At 36.8% G+C, this 24784-nt stretch overlaps 1 protein-coding gene across 3 annotated transcripts in view; it reads right to left on the reverse strand.

Annotated features, from left to right (window-relative positions):
- The window catches only part of hhat (hedgehog acyltransferase), a 38955-nt gene that overhangs the window by 5773 nt on the left and 8398 nt on the right, over positions 1-24784 (reverse strand). For all 3 annotated transcript variants that reach the window (XM_084096665.1, XM_084096666.1, XM_084096667.1), the window contains exons 6-11: positions 24487-24717; positions 24246-24408; positions 22251-22401; positions 15656-15691; positions 5530-5731; positions 5265-5409 (exon numbers count right to left, since the gene is read on the reverse strand). In XM_084096665.1, coding sequence (XP_083952791.1) covers positions 5265-5409; positions 5530-5731; positions 15656-15691; positions 22251-22401; positions 24246-24408; positions 24487-24717 — 928 coding nt within the window. The remainder of the gene's footprint in view (positions 1-5264; positions 5410-5529; positions 5732-15655; positions 15692-22250; positions 22402-24245; positions 24409-24486; positions 24718-24784) is intronic.

A 24784-nucleotide genomic window follows, 5' to 3' on the forward strand; every position in this document is an offset into this window, starting at 1 on the left:
GGTGTTAGAGCTCTTTAAATGGATGACGAAGATTTTAAGGTTGAGTACATTCTGAATTCTCTGAACCATATCGTTTGCTGGCTTTCATGTCCGCAATACGCTGTGTTTTCTGCCAACTGGGTGTCGAAATACTATTGGGTAAATTGGCAGTGGGCGGGATCACACAGACTAAAACAAACCGACATTCTGACCCAGATGCACATTTCAGTAGAATAACTGGCTGTAGAATTGTTTTTCGGAGACACAAGTATGTAAACTTAGCATGTTTCCTAAATCTCTGTAAACATATTATGGTATTTTTATGCTTTAGTACAGTAAAAAATAAAATTACAGCACCTTTAACCCTATCGTCACTACAGCACCTACTACGGTCACAGAATTTGATAGGTCAAAAAATCCATTGTTACACCTGTTCATAAGTTAATGGTTCACGAATCTTGCCTTGATGACATATCAAAAAAGAAAGATGACATACTATATGTCTGAAGAGCACAAATACTGCACCCGTGTTCGACTATTTCAAGTGCTTAATTTATATTTATATATACATTATTTATATATAAACAAACATATTTATCAGATTATTTCAGGTCTATGCCACCCCTTCCAACTGAAAATTATTTTAAAATGAGCTCAGTTGGATCAAATTAAGTGTTTACATGAAGGCTTTCTGATTTTTATTTTCCGATTGAGCATATGGACGGCATATGCATTGAGCATATGCACATAACTATAGAACCAATTCTTAATGCGCATGTGAACGGCATCAGCATTTCTCACAGGTTCGCGTTTAAAGTCTGTGTAGAGAGAATGGTGTCGTCTTAGCGGCCCCTAATTTAATAACAAATGATCGTTGCGACGGAAGCGGATCAATCAAAAATAACTTTAGCTGAAAAATAACTTTATTAAAGAACCGCTATAAAGCCAAAACAATCTCGGTTACCATAAATTATACGTTTATCTCTGTAAAGCTGCTTTGAAACAATCTACATTGTTAAAAGCGCTATATAAATGAGGATGACTATGGACGGAAACAAAGCATTAGTGACTGTCTAGATAGTTTTTTTTGTCCATATTTGCACTCATTTTAAGTTGCACCTTGGAGCCCTGCAATTTCAAAATTTACACACACACACATGAAAGTCTGGTGTTTTCTTAGTACAGAATTGCTTATGTAGCAGCATTTACAAGAGGTTACTGCAGTATAAAGGGATCATTTCCCCCACACAAGCTCCGATTTATAACCTCACACAGATTAACAGGTATAAAAAATTAAATCTTATTAGACCATAGGGGTGTATTCACTCATCACATTTACATTTGCATTTGCCCCCTGCAGTCAGTAAATGAACCGTCCATATTGGCACAGGGTCACTTTCTAAAACCTTTACACTCACTATATCCCAGTGGTAAAATAACCTTCCAAACTTCACCTGCAGAACCCATTATGATCTTCAAAAACGGCTGAAGAAACACCTTTTCCGGAAGCACTTCACTTAATGCACTTATATGTCTGCTCCTCTCTAGTACTTCTGGATATGTGTTAAGGTAGCAGTACGTTACATTCTCCCTCCCTTGAATTAATTGATTTTGCTTGTGTTACTCCCATTTGTCGTTTATAAAAAATGTATAAATGTATTGCAAGATGCAAATAAAATGTTAAATAATTTTCAAATTATCATTGAGATATATTTTATTATATAATTTATTTCCAAATTATTATCAGTGACAGATATAGTGTACAATATATGTTATAGGCTATATATGAGGAGATGCTTATAATCATGGCTCCCCTCAACATGTCCACTATGAGCCCGAAGCAGTTAAAACACACCAGACAGGTGTGTGTGTGTGTCTCTTGTGGGTTCATTAAAAGGACCTGCCTTGTTGCATCAGGGACAAGAACAGAAGGATGAAACAAAAAGTAAGTAAAAGCAAATGAAAGAAGGGGGTTGTGGATTACATTTGGTTACACCTCATTGTCTTTCAGGTGCTAGAGTCACAGCTTTGTATTATTCTCTAATACACGTTATTTGTATCAATGTGGACCTGGGAATTTGAAGGATCTGGAGAGACTCTGTGTGGAGGAATGCTCTCTGATCTCTTGTCAGGTGTTCTATAAACTCATCAGGCTTTATAGGAGAAAACTCAGAGCTGTTATCTTGGCAAAAGGAGGTTGCAAAAAGTGTTTAATAAAAGGGTGCCATTAATTGTGTCCAATGTGTATTAGAGAACTATTTTATTTCATAATGAAACAAATTCCCCTATTTTCAATTGTTTTACTTCAAATGGAAGGTTATATTTTTGCGATTTTCTTGAATAAAAGGTCAAAAGGATTAACAATGCTGATTTATTTCACAGGCTTCTTTTTTCATATTTATCAAGGGTGCCAAAAATTCTGACCAGGACTGTATGTAAGACCTGAACTACTTCAAATGGTCAAAAAAGGTGCAAATAAGTTTAATTAATATAACAAATTAAATGTAACTAAAGTAGTAGGATATGGTTCTTATAATAAATGGTGAATTGAACTGAACGAAGTAATGAATAACTTCAGGGTTCTGTGATTGTCTGTGCCCAGCAGGTCTCTCTCTGAGCTTTACTGTACCCCGCTGCTCCTCAAAACCTTTGGGTCATAGTCTGACTGACAGTTGCTGTAGGGGGCGGGTGGGATCAGCACGGCTACCCTTCAGAGATGTCAAGAATGAATGATACCATGGCGACCGTTGTTAAGGCTCTGTGGTGTTTATGGTACCCGGTGGCAAATAGATAAATAGCAGTTTCTAGAACTTCCAGACAGACATTCACCTGCCTTCCAATCTTTGCCTCAAAGGCCAAATCTGAAGTGGCATAAAATCACAAAAATGTACATTTACACTGAATGTTTATAGAGACTGAGCGACGCGCGTCATAATATGAAAACAATTGTTGGATTGTGGAAACCAATCCACAAGTCTCCATTGACTTTGTATTGCGTGAAGCTGCCTGCTTGTCATTTCTTAACAAAAAACAAAACAACGTCTTAAAGCTGGTTTGTGACCCCAAAAAACAAGCGTTTAAGGACAAAAAAAGTGGATACAGGCAATAAGACGTGAAGCATCAGCTGGAAGAATGGGTAAATTGTGGGATCATGACACTCAATATATGCACTAAAAATACACTACGTGTGCAGCAAACATTTTGTCACTGGTAAGTCAAATATCCAAGGGCTGTTTATACCTGGCCACTTCATGCGTTTTCTCAGATCGGATGTTTAGGAGAAAAAACTGAAAGTGAAAATGCCACTCCATCAGTTCGACCCGAAGAAAAACGCAGTAGCGTACAGGTGACATTGTAACCTGTATGCAACTGGTGACATGCGCGTACATTGTAATACAATACAATACCCTTACAAAAACTGTTCTGTTAATTACCCTCTGTCAATCTGACTGTCTGTAGGCGGGGATACAAAAATGCAAAAGCATAATCTGTAGTTTTCAAGCCCTAGAGCTGTCAAAAATCTGCCTGATGATGCAAAAAGCTGACGTTTTTGCTGACAAATAAACAAATTTCTCTGTCCAGGTATGGAGGACAAGTAAACATTGTTCATTTACATATACTAACAACAGCGTAAAAATACAAAGCAGGTTGAAAAATCAATGGTTAAACTTTTATATATATTTAAACTAATACATTCTCATTTGATTGTAAATAACCACACGAAGCCAGAGCTTTCCCTATCCGATGTTTTTTTCCCCCGTTCAAAAAAAAAAAATTACGTAAACACGGCGTCGTCTAAAGAAATATCTGCGTACACACGAAACCACTGAAACGGACTCAAAACGATGTAGTATACATGCCAGACCAGTAGGTGGCGCTGTAATTCTGCCACAGACATACACTAAAAACGGAGAAGAAGACTTAGAGCATGCGCATAAACCTTGCGCGCTGTATACAATAATATTTAGGCACAGTAGCTTCTTTTTTTCTTTTTTTTACCAAGAACTTGATTGAACAATCTCGACTAAAGATGTTGACGATGCTGACTTGCCACCTTCGCAGTATTGTGAACGTGCCTATAGAGAGAAATGCACACTTCATATGGATTACATAAGAGAGTTGTCTGTTTCTTTTCGTTTTTAATTGTTTTGTTTAAAAGTAGACATTTCAAGCTTTCTATATTTCCGAGTTTCGGTTCATTTATGAGACGAGCTCCAGTTCACGAGCAATGCAAGTTATATCGCGCCGGTGCCTCCATGTCCTGATTAAATTGCCTGCTATACTTATTCTTATTTATTAAATCCAGGCAATTGGTTGATGAAACATTGATTCAAATTAAGATACAATTTATACAAAACGAAATTCACTTTAAAGAAAGGTTTTATACAAAACAAAACTTAATGTGGTCAAAATTATGTCTCCCGATATATTGCGCTTCTTATGATTACTCATGCTGTTCACTTTTCATATAATCTTTATCAACATAGATGAAATTAAAAAATAACATTATTTACACATAAATATGAAACTAAATACATTTTCTTTAATGGCTACAACATGTAGGCCTACAGTACAGAGAAATTTAATGTTAGAGTGGAATTTGAGCGAACGCCGTTTTACTGGTGATCATGTGGGGCGGGGGTGCGTTTTTTGAATAATAATCAAATAATTCCCAGCAATCGTTGAATATTATTTTTGCTTGAAACGCCCATCCCTACAAAATACGAAATGTCTTAATCAGACAACAGACAAGCATCATAGCATAAGAAAGAAAATATAAATAGGCCTAAATAAAGAAGTAAAAAAAAAGAAAGAAATTAAATAAAAATACATTCAAGTAAATAATAAAGAAAGAAATAAAAGAGGCTCAGTAGCTTCTGCAGCACGAACACAAGCATGTAGTCGGCAATTGTTGCTGTGACTTAGCGGTGTCTGACTGGTTGACACTTGGTGTGATGACATCATCGTTTCACAAAATGTACGGATTGGCCGTACACACGAAAACGCAAGGGTAGCGTTTTCAGATTTATCCACCTTCAAAAAAATAGCGGTTTCAGTCTCCGAAAACGCCGGATCCATCTGGACGAAACGTCAATACGATACAAATTTAGTACGGATACAGCTAAACGCGTCTCCGTGTGGACAGAAGTGTCCAAAAACATTACATTCTGTTCACACTTAAGTACAAATTATTTCTGTAGTAATCTTATTAAAAGTATGCTAAAGTGTACTTCTTTTTCTAAATGATAATCTGTTAAGAGAGTGCATACATTTAAATGACCCACCTTGGACAAACACCCTCTTCCAGAAGATTCTACCCACATGGATCCCGCCCAGAAATAACAGATTGGACAGAATCAGAAGAGCCGTGGAGAGGGCGGAGATTAGAGCTAGGCCACGCCTCTGCATCCGAGGTGACAGACAGCACACCTAAGACCAGACCAAAAGTGCTTGTTATTATTTATGCTGTGCTATGTGGCATTTATTGAGTGATCTTATAACTGAACTTTATCTCCGATACTTAACAAGAGAGCGTTTGTGTGAACTCACAATAGTGTGATGAAGAGGACGAGAGGAGAAGAGGAGTGCAAGAACATTCTCCACCAAGACCCCGATCCAGTTCAGGAGGGCCCAGTACTGCAGGTAGTCATGGCAACCATGCCAGAAACACACAAACGCGAACGCCAGCGCAGTGGAGACAATCTTCCGGAACACACCATGACGTGAGCCTCCCAACGGCACATATATGTACCTAAAAGCACATACAAAAACACACATATGAACGACTAAAAAATAGTTTTCTTTTAAGCCCACTTTGACAATTAACAATTAAGTAGTTTTAATATTGAGTTGTTTTCTGTCCCTTAAACCCTTAATCCTTCAAAAAGCATTTTTGCATCAAGACATTATTTAATGCGTTTAATTAAGGGGGCATTCTCTCTGTGTGTTAATGTGTGAAAAAAGAGGAAAAGATTATTTACTGTCTGTAAAACTGCTACCATTCCCCTAATAATAATAATGACAGCAGGAGAGAGAGAGAATTCTGAACTAAACCCGATCTCTCTATACAGCAGTATAGTAGTTTCCATTTCAGGGCTGAGAGAGCACCAATCTGTTCTAATGAGGCTGCTGGGATAGTGGAGGACTTGACTCATCTGTGTGTGTCTGTGAGAGAGAGATAGTGAAGAGGATAAGATTAGCTCTTGACCACGGCTCCAGCTGACAGCGTACGTATAGAGATCAAGAAAAAAAGATCAACTGTGCTTTATTTTATCTCACTTAAAAAAAAATCTCTGCTCTTCTATTTTTATTCTTCAACATTCATGTGTCTGTCTCTCCTCTATAGGACCCCTAATAGGATAGATGGGTTTTTGTGGATTCACTGATATGTTAACTGGACTTACTGATAAGGCTTTTTGCCAGTTTCATCTAATACAATAAAAGAGAAGCAATTTTATGCTCTGAATAAGTCTGGTTTTCCAGCAAAATTATCTAAATATTCTTAAAACAAGACTTGGCGTACTTGAAGAAAAATTGTGTCGTCAGATCATTTCTTTTATTTTCATTTTGCTTTTGGCAAAGTTTTTTTTTTTTTTAAAGCATATTACACCATCGTTCCATAATATTTAAGTTTTTTTTTTTTTTTTAAGCATATACACTATCGTTCCATAAATATTTTTTGAACAAAATTAATACTTTTATTCAGGAAAGATACATTAAATTGATCAAAGGTTACCGTAAATATATTTACATGATACAAAAGATTTCTATTTCACTTAAATGCTGTTCTGTCATGACAACTCTCAGAAGATTGGTATGGTAATAGAGATTGGCGTGGTAATAGATATGGCAATGTTAATGTATTTGGTCTTGGCGGTATAGATCTGCTACACTGCTGCTGCTGCAAAGCAAGTACTGAGACTTGCTACTGTCAATACAGTCACAGACATGCTTCTGTAAGCATGTAAGATATTCTGCTGCTGCACATAAATGTAACATACATGAATAGACCCCCATAGTAGTTCTATACAGGTGGAGCTGGGGAAAGGGGAGGGTTTCTGAAAGCACGCTGCAGACTGCTACAAGCAACACCCCAATATTTGTTTGAATATTGAGCCGCAGCTCATTGGACGCTGATGCAACAGCAACCAAATTAACTGTGTTATGTAGATAATGATGTGATCGCTACCAAATGAGTCAGAGACTTATCAGCCTGTACCATCTAGAGTTTCATACCAGAACTAGGTACTTTTTGATATTCAAAGGAACCTGAGAAAATGTAAAATTTCCACAAAAATATTAAGCAGCACAACTGTTTTCAACATTGATAATAATAAGAAATGTTTCTTGAGCAGCAAATCAGCATATTATAATGATTTCGGAGAGATCATGTGACACTGAAGACTGGAGTAATGATGCTGAAAATTCAGCTTTGTCATCACAAGAAAAAATTATATTTTAAAATACATTAAAGGGGACCAATAGCTTGTTTGCACATGATGTCACTGCTGTGTTCTGTCTGCTGATACTGAAATTAATATGAATACCTGCTTATACCTTTTGTTTTGCTTTTGACTTAGTTAAATATTCACATTGTTCATGGTATCGTTTGCAGGGAACAGAAGCTATTTTATCCCATTGCATGATCATTTGCTATTTTCACTGAAGTTTTGTACAATCCCGTTCACAATGTTGATCTGGTTATCGTGAAAACAGTCACGTGCTGCTGCTGCTGCTTCAGCCATCATATGGTAGAAAATGTCTAAATAAAAATTGTGATCAACAAAATGACAGAAGTCCATCCATTTCTTTGTTGGAAAGGTAAAATATTCACTTTCCCATATGACCACGGAGGAGAATCGGAGGGTCACATTCAGTGGACAAACAACACCACACTGTATATTTTTTACATTATACTTAAAACCTGTTCACAAGCTTCTATGGTTTGACTTTGGCTGTCATTTGTTGAAGTGGCTGCCATTTGTTGAAGTGGCTGCGTGCAAGTTATGCTAATTCACAAGCCAAGTGAGTCATACTCATAAAAATGTAATGTTAATTATTAAACCAAACAATTATAAAACGTTCAAAAACTACATTGAACAAAACTTTTCCTCTCTGAACAACAAAAAACTGTGGAACTCTCTTTGAACTATTTCTAACATGGATTCTAAAGACATCTCGTTACTACTGACGATTTTAAGAAAGCAAATTAGTTGAATTACTTTTTCATAAGGTTTGATAATAATAAAACGATTAGGTTATTACAGTTTTAGATTTCAAGTCAGTTGAAATTTTTGGTCAGTTATCAGATTTCGCTCCCCCTCTGACGTAGGAAAGGGATTTTATAATATAAACCACCCCTTAATCTGCACATTTCCATGGTTTCCACCCATGGCGCCGCCATTTGGTTTTCGCAAGCGACAACAGTGTAACCAGTTCTAAAGCAATGGCAAAAGTTCGAGCAAAGCATGCAAACTGTTCTGTCGTTGGCTGCACAGACGAGCACAGAATACCATTTGACCAAAAAATTTCACAGCTGTCTTATAAAGACCTCAGGGAACTGTATCAACTTGTGTAAAAGTTAAACATGTCGACGAGATGAATCAAAATGTAACTCCACAACAACATAAATGTATCCACTAACCATTCAGAAACATCCAGGTGCAGTCTAAAGTTGCAACCTCTTCCCGAGTCTCTCTGTAAGGCTGCACTTAGCTACTGTTTATTTCTGAAATTTTGGCTGACTGAAATTATTCGCGTGTTGTGTTATTGCATCCGAACTAAGCTCTCGTGTAAAGGATCTGACATCTTCTGAACATGGCGGGGAGCAGCAGCTCATTTGCATTTAAAGGGACACACACAAAAACAGCGGGTTTATGCCATAGACTGTACAAAATATGGACAAAGCGTCTGTGACGTCACCCATAGACTTTCTGAAGAACGGGTTTGAAGCTATTTTTTACAGTCTATGGTTTGAAGCCGTTTATGGGGGGTATGGGCGGCGCCATCTTGGAAAATCTTGGGAAATCCTAACCCCGCCCACCTTCTGACGCAGCGCGCGTCACTCAGCTCGCTCTGCTACTCCGGTTATGTCCATGTATATTTTAGGCAACGAAATATGTTATAAAACACCACACTAACTCTTTTCGTTTTCATTTAAAGAAATCTTAAACATTATAGCCACATAAATGTGGTTCAGGCAACGCATATTGATTATATTCACTGCACACATAACGTTTGCCTATTTATAACAAAACGAAATATAAAACACAAACCTGCCTCTTTTCGTTTTAAATATAATATAAAAATATTAAACATTTTAATATGGTCCAGGCAATATGTGCATTTGTACTAAACAACAGATTTTGCAGTAAACAACTTTAAAGATCATCTTCGTTGTATTAATTTAAAATGACAAAACTCAACCCAGTTTTGTTAAATTTCCCTTTTATCAATATTAGCCATTATAAAAGTATAAGTAAAAGGTACAAGTAGCTATACAAATAAAGCAAACAATTCAGTCAAACATACAAAGTCAGCGCTCTAGTCTAACCATACAACGGTAAAGTTAAATAGCTTATAAAGTTATGAAACTTCCCCACAGCCAAAACGATTGCCCAGGGAACAAATTATATTCACAAGACCAAAAATCGCCCATTAGATATAGACAAGACGATGTTTAACCACTACAGAGACGCCAGAGTCCGCGGCAAACGCCAGAACGACTAGCCGAGGAAAAGCTGTACCAGGCAGGGTACATGACGCCGAGCGCCCGGTCATCGCTGGATCTCACAACTGGATAAAATTTTCATAAATCTTTAAATAAACCACAGATTTGAGCTTTAAACAACTACATTCTCGCCTGAAAAACTCTTAAAACTACATTTCATGATACAGAAACAGTAGTATTATATTTCAACTGTGTTAAAAAAAATGGCGCTTCTTATGTTGTCATTCTCCTTGGCGCAGCCTAAGCTGTCAATCAAGCTGTCAATCAAAGATAACCACGCCCTTATTTGTCATACATTTTATATCTAAATACGATCTAAACTAACGAGTCAGAAAAAAATTCACCCTCCTCACAGTTGTCAGGCACTCGGAAGCTATCGAAAAATACAATAAAAGTCCATGGGACCAACCTGTAAAAACATGAATTTATGCTGTGAAAACTGACATTTTAACATGGGGTCTTGCATGTATTGCAGTTTTTCGCACTTCCGGGTAGGCTTCATTTTTCAGATCAGAATGTTGGCGCTTGGTTTTTGCTCACACCCAAAAAGGGGAAAATTTGACAAGCTATAATAAATAATCTGGGGAGTATTTTGAGCTGAAATTGCACAGAAACATTCTGGGGAAACCATAGATTTATATTACATCTTGTGAAAAGGGGCATATTATGTCACCTTTAAGTATGCATAGAAAAAGATTCAAGCCATGTTTTATTTCCAATGTATATCAACTTCTGCCATCAGGGAAGCGTTATAGCGTCCCACTTTGTAATAGCAACTTACAAAAAATATACCTGTATCTAGTAATATTTTAAGTGGTAAGTTGTCACAATTTATTCATTGTTATGAATTCTTTTTAATGTTTTAATTATTATTTCTTCCCCTTTAATGATATTGTCGCGTGTTGTGTGTGTATGTTGTGTACTGCTGCAGCTTTGAGTCCAAGACAAATTTCCTGAAAAAGGACAATAAAGTATACTCTACCCTTTCATTTTTCATTTACCAACTTTGTGAAGTAACTGCATTGCGGTAGTCAATGAGATGCAACCACCCAGCTTCATTTTCAACTTCTGTTCATCTGACTGTGAAATTCACAGTTCCACTAATCTTCTGCTCTCAGAGCAGGATTACACAGAGAACACATCACTCTCTTTATCTAAAAGCTCAAAAACTCTGAAGAGACACATATCTAAAGGTAAGAATCTTCAATCTTCTGTTTTTCAAATAATATAATAATCTAAAGAAAGTTTGGACATCATGACAACTGATTAGACTGGTCAGTATGGTTGGATTGATACCAAAAATTTGGCTTTGGTGCGATACCAGCATCTGGTCCTCGGTATCTTGACTAAATAGATACCTTGGACAACACCTAAACAGCCTTGAGTGACTGATGAAACTTGGGATGTATACTGTATACACATACATAATATATATTGTTTATAGATATTCTGTTTCACAGATTGCATCAATACACACTGGAAATTCAAACACTGGACTATAATAATAATAATAATAATAATAATAATAAATAATATAACTTTTCTTACAAGCAACAAACATGCTTTGCAATTGTTGTCTGATAGGCTTCTCATTAATATTTCTACATGAATATGAGATTTCATACTTAAAGAGCTTTGGTGATAATTATGTTCTGCCACAAAAAAAGTGTAGAATAATCTTTCTTATGTTAAACATGCCATTAGGATTTGATTATTATGAAATGAAATAGTTATGTCAAATTCAGCAAAATGCACTTAAACACCCACTTAATTAATCACATTACCTTCATATCACACTTCCTGAACTGAACACATTATTGTCAACGCAAGGTAATGAAATCTGCGAAATGATGATATCGTAACATGGTACTTTTTCCAGTACATGACCAGGTATACCAAGCAATCCCAATGGATCTTGCATTCTGTTTCGGTTTCTTTTGTTAAGCTGCTTTCTAAAGCCCAAGCGTAGACGTTGCCCTGCTAAGAAAAGTGTTTATGGGCACATTTTCATTATGAACAGAAACAATAAGGTCTCGTTCTGGCTCTGTGGCCACCGCAGTATAATCTCAGCCCTCTCTCGCCCTTATATAAGCTCATATGAACTGCGTCTTTGATTTGATTGTTGTGAGCACATTTCAATAGACAGGAGATGACACTCAACAGGCTAAAAGCGAGGCGTTCAAGCAGACAATAGCGCGACAGGAGGGGTGCGCGGCATGTGTCTGTGGATGCTTTAAGATCAGCGGTGAGTCACAAGATCCTCTCCCACATCTCCTCACTCCAAAATTCAGCTCTTCACAATTACTGCACATTTAAAAGCACATTAAGATCTCTCCAAATGCACTTTGCAACACTCGCTCACACACACATACACAGCCCACATTCACACTCCAATTATGCAGATCAGCTCTCTCTGCCACAATGCAATCACTACACATTTTAGCAGAGAGAGAGAGAGAGAGAGAGAGAGAGAGAGAGAGAGAGAGAGAGAGAGAGAAGAGAGAAGAGAGAAGAGAGAAGAGAGAAGAGAGAAGAGAGAAGAGAGAAGAGAGAAGAGAGAGAAGAGAGAGGAGAGAGAGAGAGAGAGAGAGAGAGAGAGAGAGAGAGAGAGAGAGAGAGAGAGAGAGAGAGAGAAATATGGAAAAGATACACTCAGAAAGAGACAGAGATGTTTTTGATTTTCTGTTCGCAATGAAGGGATAGATAATCACTCAAATACTGAACATACTTAAATTCAAACTCAAAGTTCCAGCTTGAAAACTATGGAAGTGCTTATTCTCTCAGCTTTCTGGTTAGTGGCATTCAGGGAGCAATGGGACACTTCCCATTTGGGGGTCTGTGGAAACTAAACTGATACAAGGCAAAGGGGATGGATGTCCTATTTATAACACTCAAAAAGTTGAGTTGATCATAAAATCAGTAAATTAAATCCTCTCAAACTCCATAATATTTAACAGTATTGCCTTGGCAAGGGCCAATTAAGGGCCAAGCCAAAAATAGCAAAATATTTAGTGGTCTATTAATGGTCTTAACCATTTTAAATCACAAATCACTGGTTAGGAAAATTAGCAACAATTGCACAAATACTGTAGATAAAGTAACTTGGCACAGAATAGCATTCCCCAGCTTGCAGACAGCTTTTTACAGGAAGAAGAGTCAGTGTTGTCAAACAGTTCACGAGTAGTTGAAAAATGTCTCCCAGTTTGTTTGAGTTTAATGTGAGACCAAATATTCACTATATGGTTCAAATCTGGACTCCATCAAGTCCTGATGGACTTATCAAGCCACGTCTTGGTTGTCTTTGCAAGTTTGGCAGGAGCATTGTCTTGCTGAAAAATAACATTTGACCATTTCTCTTCAGATAACAACTTTTCATTTGTGGGAAGCAAGTCATTCTGCAATATTCCCCTGTACTTTAAAGCATTAACTGATTTTTCACAGTGAATCAGTTCACCAATACCAGCAGCACAATGACACCTCTGCCTCCATGCTTCACTGTGATAGAGATGCAATTATTATTATATTTCCCCAAAGATTTGTGAAGTTTCTGCTCTAGAGCAACACCATGCAACTCGTGTTTCATTGTGATTCATCACTCCACACACAACATCCCATGCATTAGTGCATTTGCTTAAATTGTGCTGATTTCTTGACCAATAATTTGTGGCTTAGACAGTCAAAAGCTTAGTATTTAGTCATTTTGTTTAGCCAATGGGATTGGGCCAATTTTTTTTTTTTCCTTCTTGGGCCCAGGAGTGTGTGTGTATGTATAAAGAGATAAATGACTAGGGCCCTATGATGAAGGAAAACACATGGACATCTTTTTTATTATTACAATTTAATCAAGCCATTGAAAATCGGAAAATGCAGAATCTGAGAAAAAATAAAACTGAATTAATATAGGGCCCTAAATAACCAATATAATATGGATATATCATGCATCCCTTTAATGGATCTGTGATGCATAGTGCGTGAAGATTTGCTGTGGGGGTTGTGGTCCCGGGCTGATACAGCATTTACTCGTTCTTTTGGATTTCCTATCTTCTGTAAGAAGCTTCATAAACGTAATTTACAGCAGGGCAAGTGACAAGACACTGTGTCCTGTCACTTGCCCTGAGGTTCTCAAATAAAATAAGAAATAATTTATGGACTTCTGGGTCTGTGTTATTGGCCCAAGCAGCATCACATTTAATATTAATTTCCAATGTACATATTCACACAGACTGGCGAATTTCCAAAATGGGCTAGAATAAGATGCTCTTCGCGCTAAATACATGCTAATACAACCCTGATCAAACATCTTTTGTCTGTGTCGCAGCCCTGCCAAAGACTGACAATACCAAACCCAGCACAAAAAAAAAAAACACAACCTGGGCCCTCTCTCCAAAACCTCCACAATGATCTCTCCATACAGCTGAAGGACATTAGAATATGAATAACTGTCAGGAAATGCAACAGCTGAGCATACAAGGTTACGCCAGGACCTGAAGAGGTTGTTTTTTTAAAAGGGTTTCCATATTCCAATAGGTTTTCCAACCTATTCTAGTCCCTGAGAGTATTTATACACAAAGAAAAATATCATTAATGCAAAAGTGGCGTGCTTGAAAACATCTGTCCAGCTGCTCTGGAGAATTATTTGTCTGACTTTTGTCTGTCCAGGAAAGTGACCACTCATGCTAACTAAAGAAATGGATGCTTATACAGTACAAACACATAAAAATCAGAAATCGCTTCATCACCAACATTACACACTAACAGCACATAATGTAGCAGCATGTCAAACGTCATTTATTTATAATAATAATAATAATAATAATAATAGTAACAATCAGAACTGAACTTTCTATTCCTATTCAACAGACATTACAACATTTTTTATCTTAATGTCTGTAACATTAAGGAATTACCAGAGACTCTGATATTCTGAGACATCAGGTATTTCTGGAAGCATTCAGCAACTGGATTTCAAATATCACAACAAATCTAAAAAATATTATAGCATGGAAAAGGCAACATCAATCTGGTAATATTCATAATATTCTGCCTATCAGAGTCTAAACCAAGTGAGTCTAAATCACAGAAAAAGCAAGTGGTCTTTGGCATAAAAAGAGAACTACTTGTTAAAAAAAATAAAAAATTGCAATCAAACAGCAGAACATTCTCAGCAGCGAGAGAGACTGAGCTGAGCCGTGTTTCTGGACTCTTGGGTGAACAATCATGACCAGTGCCCCAATTTATCCATTGTGTTTTGCTGTAATATAAACTGTTCATTATAGGCTGCCAGGTGGCTTAAGAATGTGGAAAACACCCTATATTATGAAGCTCATCTGCATAAAATTGGATCATTTTGAGCCAAAATATGTAATTAACTGATTTGCATGTATCTTTAAATGTAAATGACTCATTTGGTGAAATTATATTCTTTACAGGGCTATTATATTTATGTAGTGTGAGTCTTTCCCACTGAACTAAATCTGCAGATCACATTGTCACATATCATAAGTGCAATAACAAACTGTACCATAATGACTTAAAGTACATTTAACAATGCAATGGATAATTGCGTAATTTTGCATTTATCTTCAACCAAGTATGCTGATGTTCCAGCTTAAATGGTTTTGCCGTTAAAAAAGGGATGTTGCTGCTAAATATGAACCTCATAAAAGGTCTCATTTGTGTATTATGTTTCAGTAAATTTCCTAAAAACTAAAATGAGAACGTGAGAGCTGAAAAAAAGATATGAATCTAGCAAGAACAAAGGGAAGTAGATGCAAGAATGTTCGTTTAATATGCCAAAGTGATGTATCTGAAACGTGTAATTTTTGATTATGATTATTAATCATGTGCTTTTCAATTAGCAACAAGAGAAAAAACATGTCCATAGCAGTACAAAAGATCTCTCTCTCGCACACCCACTCAAAATAAGAGGAAACTGAGGAATCGTACCTGATGAGCCATTTGTAAAGTCCCACGTCAAAGTGTCTGAAAAGCAAAAAGACAGTAACGAGTGAGCTCAGGGGTTAAACACAGATGGTTTGAGGTAACACACATACTTCTGTAGAACATGACAACACAAACGTGTGTTTAATCAGTCAACATCCAGAACAGACAAAAAAAAAAAAAAAAAAGAGAAGAGAATCTGCATAAATGAGATGCTTGAAGAAACCATTTTAATGAATCTCTAGGGGCAAATGACATTTGCTGAAACGGTTGTCGTACCGGGAGACATTTTCTCAAAGTGGCTGATCCCAGAACAGTTTTGCTGTTTGACTAGTTGAGCTGTAGCCTGACACTGGGTTTTGTGGCAGGTCTAGGACACACAAAATTGATCTGGGAGACAGAACTAATATTCATGCAGTCATATGAAACTATACTTATTTTTGCCAGCATGCAAAACTTGACACCACAATGCTAGTGTGTCACTGGTCAGGTGGTTGTCAGGGCATTGGTTGCTAAAGTGTTCCAATTGGTTTTAGTGAGTTGCTATGTAGTTACTTGCTACTAGGGTGTTCTGGGGTGGATGCAAGGGGGCTTTTTACCGGCCTTAGTCAAAAGAGACTATCCCAAAGTCTATATGACATTTTGTTTACTAGGTATGGCTCTGGGTTTTTTAATTTAAAATTAAATAAAATATTAAAAAATTAAATTAAATAAAAATCAATAATCTCATTTTAAATAAAGTAAAATATAAATAAAAATAGTAAAAAATAAATAAAAATTACAAAAATAAATAAATACATTTACTTCACAAAGGTAGTAAAACATTTTTTTTCTTCTAAATATTAAAATATATAGCCTAAAAATAAATAAAAAACATAAAAATATGAGGAACATGAGGAAAATGTCTCAAACTTACTAAATATTGTCCTTCTTATCTAAATAATTAAATTATAAAAGATAAATAAATAAAATTAATATAAATAAATACATTTACTTCACAAGGGTAGTAAAACTAAATGTCCTTCTAAATAATTAATCATAAAAAAAAATGTTTTAATGATAAAAATAAATATAAACACGGTTTCACAGACAGGCTTAAGACTAGTCCCAGACTAAAATGCATGTTTGAGCTGTTTTAACTGAAAGCAACATGCACTGACATATCTTAAAACATGTCAGTGCCATTGTTTTATCCCAAGATACACACCGGTATTGTTTTTTTCTTAGGCAAGTTTTTAAAAGCTACTTAAATTTCCTAATTAAACTAAGGCCTAATCCTGGCTTATTCTAAGCCCTGTCTGTGAAACTAGGCCTTTAATACATAAATAAAAGATAAATTTAACTAAAATGAATTTAAGTAAATCTAGTTCACAAAAATAGCCTGGTTTTTAGAAACTACACATCTAACAGGTTTGGATCTCAACTTTATCCAATACTGTATATGCTTCTAACAAACAATATAAAGCCACATTGAGCTCTTTCTCGTTTCACTGATCACACAGGGTTTCTCTTTCGCTCTTTGACATGTAGTTTGTATCAAACCATCATGACAGCCAAAATATCGATTTGGCCCTTTGTAACTCTCAATTTATTTCTCTGCAGGACTTTCTCTTCCACCTGTTCCTCTGAGCAGGTGTGAACAGACGTCCTCAAGTCATCACTATAGCCACAGGTTCTCTTATAGTTATGCTCACTTTACTTCTAGTCATCCATCTATCCACATTTCATCCCTCTGTAGATCAGCTGGTAAGGATGGGTGAATGAATGGACAGGTCAAAATTTTTATTTTAAAATTCACAGTAAAAAATGGATTAAGGTTTAAATGAGGAAGTGGACAATGATATGGATTTCTCTATAGAAACCATCATCTCATCCAATTAGAGGAAACACAATCGTAATCTGACACCAACAGACGGTTTTCTGGCCATAAGGCTTTCAAATGTAGTTCAGTCTGTCACTTATTGAGTCCAAATAAACACAGACCCCAGAGACAGCAGTAAAGAGTTGGCGCCGCTAGGCTTCTTTAAAAAAAAAAAAAAAAAAACGGCCTGGATGAGGAGAAACAGTCACATGCAAGCAGATGGTTGCTAACACGTCAGAAAGCCCTGACATGAAGTTTTCATGAGCCCACAGAAACTATCAAAAACTTCAGTGCCACAAAAAAACATCCATCTGGAGAAAGAGAGGCAAAACAAAAGTGAGTGTCTACGAGTGTCTAGAGGGGTCTACGATACATAATGACTCCTAAATCAGATTGTCCAGGACCATTTGATTCATTCCAGCTCTTCCCAGCATTCATTAGCAACTATTGATGAAATGTGCTTCAGCTCTAGGGAAATAAAGTCATCTGGGAAGGCCAGGAGAACAGATGAAGCAGAAGAAATTCCACTCTATATTAATAAACCATTATGTGGAGACATGCAGTTGTTTAAGTCTCTTCTGTTTAAGCCCAGAAATGCACAATGTTTGTCCAATGCATGTGTTGTCCTGTTGTACATACTTAAAGAGATAATGAATCCAAAACAATTAAACTTTTGTCACAATTTTCTTACTATCGGTTGGGTAGTCTCAGCCTCAGACGTCACACCAACAAATCGTTGGCTGAACGTCTGAAACACATGGCACACAAAATTGGAAAACACTGTTTCAAAGTCGTCATCTGATTGGTTGAACTCTACAGGATTTCCGGGAGACATGCGTGTCACGTTCTTTAACGGTCTGCCTGGAAACAGTGCTGTCATGAAGCCTCAGGGAAGAAGCAAGCCGTTGTGTTTACATGTGGCATAGACTCTTTGATATACATCCAAGAAATGTATACACCGGTCTGTTATTGTAGGGACAACGACGTTACATTTTCACGCCCCTAAACATGACGAGGAACAAAACGAACTATGATTGGTTGCTTTCATGTCAGTCAGATGGCAATGAAAAGCTGCTATGGAGTCCAGACCTTCTGCAGTCAGTCTGAAGGTCTGGCTACGTGACACTATAGGTTCAAGCAGCCCTTTACGAACACTAAACCATAAACCAATTATGTAATTTGTTATTATCATTAAATCATTCTTAAAGTCCCCATGAAATCAAAATTGACCCTATTTACTTTGTTAGCGCATATTACTAGTCTTGTGGTGAACAATTAATCCGTGCAAGAAAATATTGAAAATTTTTTTTTTTACCATGGTAATCTTTAATCAAAATCTGAAAATGCCCCTCCCCTCTGCATTGGAGGACCTTCTCTGATGACGTAGGTTTGAGGAATTGGTTTGGGCAACGCTTAACCACTCCCCTCAAACCATTAGTCTGCTATGAGCAGAGATGGAGAGGAGGAGCGCTAGAGTAAAACCCTGCCCTCTGTTCAATATTCCTTTTCACTGGGAAATACGTCATAACACTGGAGAAAAGTTGTTTGCAACTTCCGGTTCACGGGGACTTTAAAATTGCATAAAAACTACAAGCAGTAAACGTTCTGCTACAAGTCAACAAAAATATTTAAAAAAAATTCTCATCTTAAACAAACTAAAAAAAAAATAATACAATTAGTTATTAGTTATCAAATTTTTCTTCTATTTTATAGGTTTACTAAAGCTAAGGAATCACAACATTACACTACAGCCTGTTTGCACATTTCAGGCCTAAAACGCCACAGTAGGAAAGCTTCTCCAAGAAAGCAATCCCTCTGAAATGCCAATTTGACTCTACTAGATGCGTGTGGCACATAAACAAGGAGCTATAAAAACAGATGCAGTGAACATACTGAGCTGGAATCTCATGTCTTATGTCATTCATGAGCTCTGTGAGTCAGATGGTGATTCATGAAGATGAAAGTGAGATACACATTGGAAAAGATTCACTCAATATTCTGCTGTTTCCTTCAGATTGAGCTTCTGTACTTCAGAAATCATCTGGCAAATCAGGCCTGATGGAACATTGTGTAAACACTTTCCACAGCACAGAGTTTTCCTCATGATCCCACTACAGGTGAGCTGATGAAGAGAAGAGAGATTAGGATCAAACCTGGCCTTGTTCTCACTGCATATTTGTGAGAGAGGTTATGCCTACATTGTGGAGACCAAAGGTAAAAAGGTAATAAAACACCAGTTAACAGTCCCCATGAGGAAATGTCTTAATGAACATACTAAATAATGTCCTAATGAAAATATAAGCATGAGTGAGGGTTGTTTAGGGACAAAGGACAGAAATGATCATTAGCTCAGTATTAGGGTCAATGACAATGGTCACAAAAAAAAGAAAAAAAAAGAAAAATTATATTATATTATATTATATTATATTATATTATATTATATTATATTATATTATATATATATATATATATATATATATATATATATATATATATATATATATATATATATAAATAAAATCAAATTTTTAAATAAATTAATAGATCCGGAATAAAGAGCCTTGTGTCATTGACTCAGATGTGTCATTGAGTGAGCAGATAGCTATCAGCAGGAATCAGCAAAATTGTGTGTGTGTGTGTGTGTGTGTGTGTGTGTGTGTGTGTGTGTGTGTGTGTGTTTTACAGCAACCCGTAAACCTTTCAACCGCCGTAAACCCAGTCCATGATAGCAACCGTACTCAATCACACACATGCACACACAGCAATACTCACACATCCAAACACGTGTGCAGAGTGCAGACAGACATCTCCAGATTTAACTGCAGCCACACACACACACACAAAGAAAATCTCCAGAACTGCAGCCGAGAGCAACATCTCAGTCTCTCTTTCTCTCTCTGTTGTTCTCAATCTCATTCGCTCCCTGTAGGACATTTGTACTGTAATCAGAGACTTTGCTGTCCTGCAGTATGGGCTACTGTCTCCATGTGGTATGTTGCATCCGGCAGTTCTAAGCAATTAAATACAGAGAGGAGCATGTTGGATTTTGAAGTATCGGTGTGTGTGAGTGTGTTGAGGCTATGCTGAGCTGTTAGAAAAAGTTATGCGTGCACGCGCTCTGTCAGGTTCAGAGGAGCTGAGCTCTTTTGCTCCATGTGGGATTGAAGCCAGACGGGGTCTTACAGCAGGTCCAGCTAAAGTCTCCAGCATACATCTGTTTCCTTACAGCTCTCATTTATCACACTCTAAACTCCATCACCTTCAACACCACTCAGAGACACACACTAGTGCTTAACCTTTCCGGCTCGCAGAGCTTCGGCAGCTGTCTGCATTGTAGATCTGCTGATACACTCAAAACATGCACAATTACACATGATACAGAAGATAGAGTCACTCTCTCCACGCGACGGGGAGTAACAATTATCCGCTGGGTTAAGAAAAATAACTGAAAACTGCTTGTATTATGATGCGAAGCAGATAAATACAAAAAAATACCATGGTGAATATAGTTATTACAGTTAGTTGTTGTTTTTATTACTGTTGTTTTAACTCCTTAAAGCTTTCAGAACATTTCTGTCATTATGTTTATTATTTTTTTCATTTTCATTACATATAAGTCAGTAAGATTTTTGTAAAGAATTAAATACTTTGATTCAACATAGACGCATTAAATTGATCAAAAGTAACAGTAATAACAATAAATGTTACAATATTTTTATTTCAAGTAGATGCTGTTATTCTAATAATCAAATCAATCCTGAAAAATATAAAAAATATTTAAATAAAATGTTTCTTGAGTAACAAATCAGCATATTATGATTTCTGAAGGATCATGTGACATTGAAGACTGGAATAATGATACTGAATATTCAGCTTTGCCATCACATGAATAGATTACATTTTAAAATATATTAAAATAAAAAACTTGTTCATTTAAATTGTAATAATATTTTATCAAATAGTTAAATAGAAAAAAATACAACAATAATTGTATCACAATCATTAAATAATTTTACAGTAGATATTCCTGTGTGTGAGAGACATGAATGTACCTTTAATGATTATGAGTTTGATATACTATATGATTACTATGTATATATCTCATTGTATTTACATGAAACAAGAGCATGGTACATCCATAGTCCTTTTGTGTACTATGGATTTATAAAAGCAAGCAAATAGAAGGCAATAATTAGTAGTAAAACAAACATTTTACTAAGTATAAAAAAAAGTAAAAAAAAATAGTTTCCAGACTGGTGTTGCCTAGGTTTAGGAGACCATTCAAGACTATTCAAGTTGAAATGCTGTGTACCTTCATCAAGCATTCTAGCTTTTAGAGTAAAATTCAATCTGGGAGGAAGCCTGCATGTATGAGCCTGTTCTACATCGTCTCACGAGACGTCAGAGCGCTCAACTCCATCAGAGAAGCCCAGCACTCATTCCCATATTTTAGAGGCAAGATGTTTGTGGCATTAAACAGAAAGCATGAATCTTGTTACGCTTCTGTAATGTGCTTCTAGATGGTGTAAGTGAGTCTTAAACCTGTTCCAATCATATCACGGCTTAAATAAATTAACGCAACAGCAGCGCAGCTCTGCCCCCTGCTGTTTCACAGATGTACTGCAGATGACAGTTAAACCACCTCAAATCATTCCAGCTATAGAGGACACAGTGCCTTAGAAGTCAAAGGTCAGAGCTTTTGAAGTTTGCCAGAACAAACACATAAGTGTGTATATTTACCTCCACATCCCAGTGAAGCTGTACATGATGCTGACACACCGTGGTAACGCGGGCGGCTCCAGTCCGTCCAACCTGACGAGCAGAGACACCGCTCCAAATAAGACCAGATACTTTACGTAAAAAAATTGCACTAACGCGAGGGCCAAACCACCTGCAGGTGAAAAAGAGAGTGGTTACATGACATAAAACAGTAAAGCGGTATGTGCTTGATCTCACAAAGACATGTGAACTTATGGCCATGCAGTGTATGTGAAGCTCATTTCGGCCCTTGATTCCATTGTGGCTGAGAAGAACCACAGATTTAATGATTTTAATCAGATTTCAGAATCAGGTTTCATAATGTGGTTCTATCATCCTTTCTAGTCATATCTCCCTATTCACTTTTCAGTCTCTGTGTGTCAGTGGAAACTGAGAATAGCATTTGTCTTTTTTCCATATCCCACTGCTACAGAGCTAAAAGCTTGTTAAAAAAAAAAAAAAAAAAAAAAGGACAATTTCTGCAAGCACTTTCTGTACAAAACAGGTACAAAAAGGCAATAATGACTCAATGTTTCAGTGTGCTGCTGCACAGACCGCTCTCTCTTGCAGAGTTTGTGTTTATGAATCAAAGTACAGGCAGCCCAAATCAGCAACTTTCACAGATCAATAGACAGCAAGTGCAGAATCAAAAGGCTGCAATGGAGAGCGCACACACAAGGCTGAAACTCAGTGTGTGTGTTTCATTGCGAACATCTGTGCACGATAATAATATAATAACCACTTTAAGACCCAAAATAACACCATATACAATGACAGACTGCATCAATTCTGAAATACATAATTTGGATAAAAACTGCAGAATTTGCTTAAAAACTGTATGCATATTTCCCCACTACACATTATGCAAACAGCAGTATGTCGCAAAAGTATGATGTCGGAAAACTAATAAATATCATAGGCTCACAATAATTTGCAGATGACGTACTGCATGAGATTTTGGACACTTTGTTGTTATCCTATGAGACAGGAGTATCCAAACTGTCCTGTAGAGTCTGGCTCCAACTTGCTTCAACACACGTGCCTGGACGTTTCTAGTACCTTGATAAGCTGGTTCAGATGTGTTTAATTGGGGTTGGAGCTAATCTTTGCAGGACAGTGGCCCTCTGGGAGCAGGTTTGGACACTCCTGCTATAAGACAATAGGTGTCAAGGAGCTGTCAAATTTGAAAAGGGTTGTTATTTTCAAAGTGAGCTGCAGGTACCAAGAAACTTGTTCCTCAGGTATACAAAACCAGTCAAACATTTTATGTCAGTAAGATTTTGTATTTTTCCAAGAAATTATTTTATTCTGCAAGGACGCGGTAAATTGGTCAAAAGTGACATTGAAATTGTTACAATGAGTTTAAAATGAGTTCTATTTCAAATAAATGCTTTAGAACTTTCTACTCAAAGAATCCTAAAAAAAAAAAAAAATCCACAAACATATTAGGTAGCACAACTGTTTTCAACACTGATAATAATAAAAAATATTTCTTGAGCAGCAAATAAGCATAGAGCAAGAATGATTTTTGAAGAATCATATGAAACTGAGGAGTAAAAGCTGATAAAAATTCAGCTTTGCCATCACTGCAAAAAATAGCATTTTAAAATAGAGAATGGTTATTTTAAATCGTAATAATATTTCACAAAATCAGTGTTTTTACTGTATTTTTGATCAAATAAAAATAACCTTGGTGAGCATAAGACTTATTTGTCAAAAACATTCAAAGATCTTACCAATCCCGAACTTTTGGATGGAAATATACTTATTTAACAGAGAAGACTGTTTATGGTTGCTGTTAGCATATCTTCAAACTTCAAAAGGACAATGCCAATATTATGGATGAAGCATATCTGTAGAATAGCGAAGTGTGTATTACACTACACACTTGCATCCCTAAAGACGGTTAAGATGTTCTTCATTGAATTCAGTATATACTATGAAAGTACAAGAATTCATACGAAGCCACAGACTTACCCAACGCCCAGTGCGGCAGCATCTCCAGGTAGGTTTCGTTGCTCTGGATGGCGTGCATGTACATGAAGTGGATCATGAATTCGGCTAAACACCACCAGACAAACACGCGCAGTATCCCACTTAAGACATACACCAAAGACACTTTACACACCGGCCTCTCTATCTGCAGAGAAAGACATTTACAGTACATTTGGATAAAGAACAGACCCTGCACCCTTTTATGAACCTCATTTTCTTCTACCTGTTCGCTGAAGTCTCTGTAGGTCATGATGGGCCCGTTGTAGAACAGAGGATGATAGAAGCAGTAGGCAGTGAGCTTGTAGAACTGAGGAATTAGAGTCTTCAGTCCTTTATCCTGATTTGGAAGAGGGTGCCAGCACAGCTCCAGACTAAAGCTAATGCAGCGCAAACTACAAACAGCAGTACTGAAGAGCAAGAGGTAGAACTGGTCCTCAAAGGAACACCAGCCACGCTAGAGACAGAGAAAAAACATTTAAATTAACCAAACTAAACAACAAAAAGCTAAAAATCAGTGGCTA

This window comes from Abramis brama, assembly GCF_963993115.1.
Source record: "Abramis brama genome assembly, chromosome: 21".
Classification (NCBI taxonomy): Eukaryota; Metazoa; Chordata; class Actinopteri; order Cypriniformes; family Leuciscidae; genus Abramis; species Abramis brama.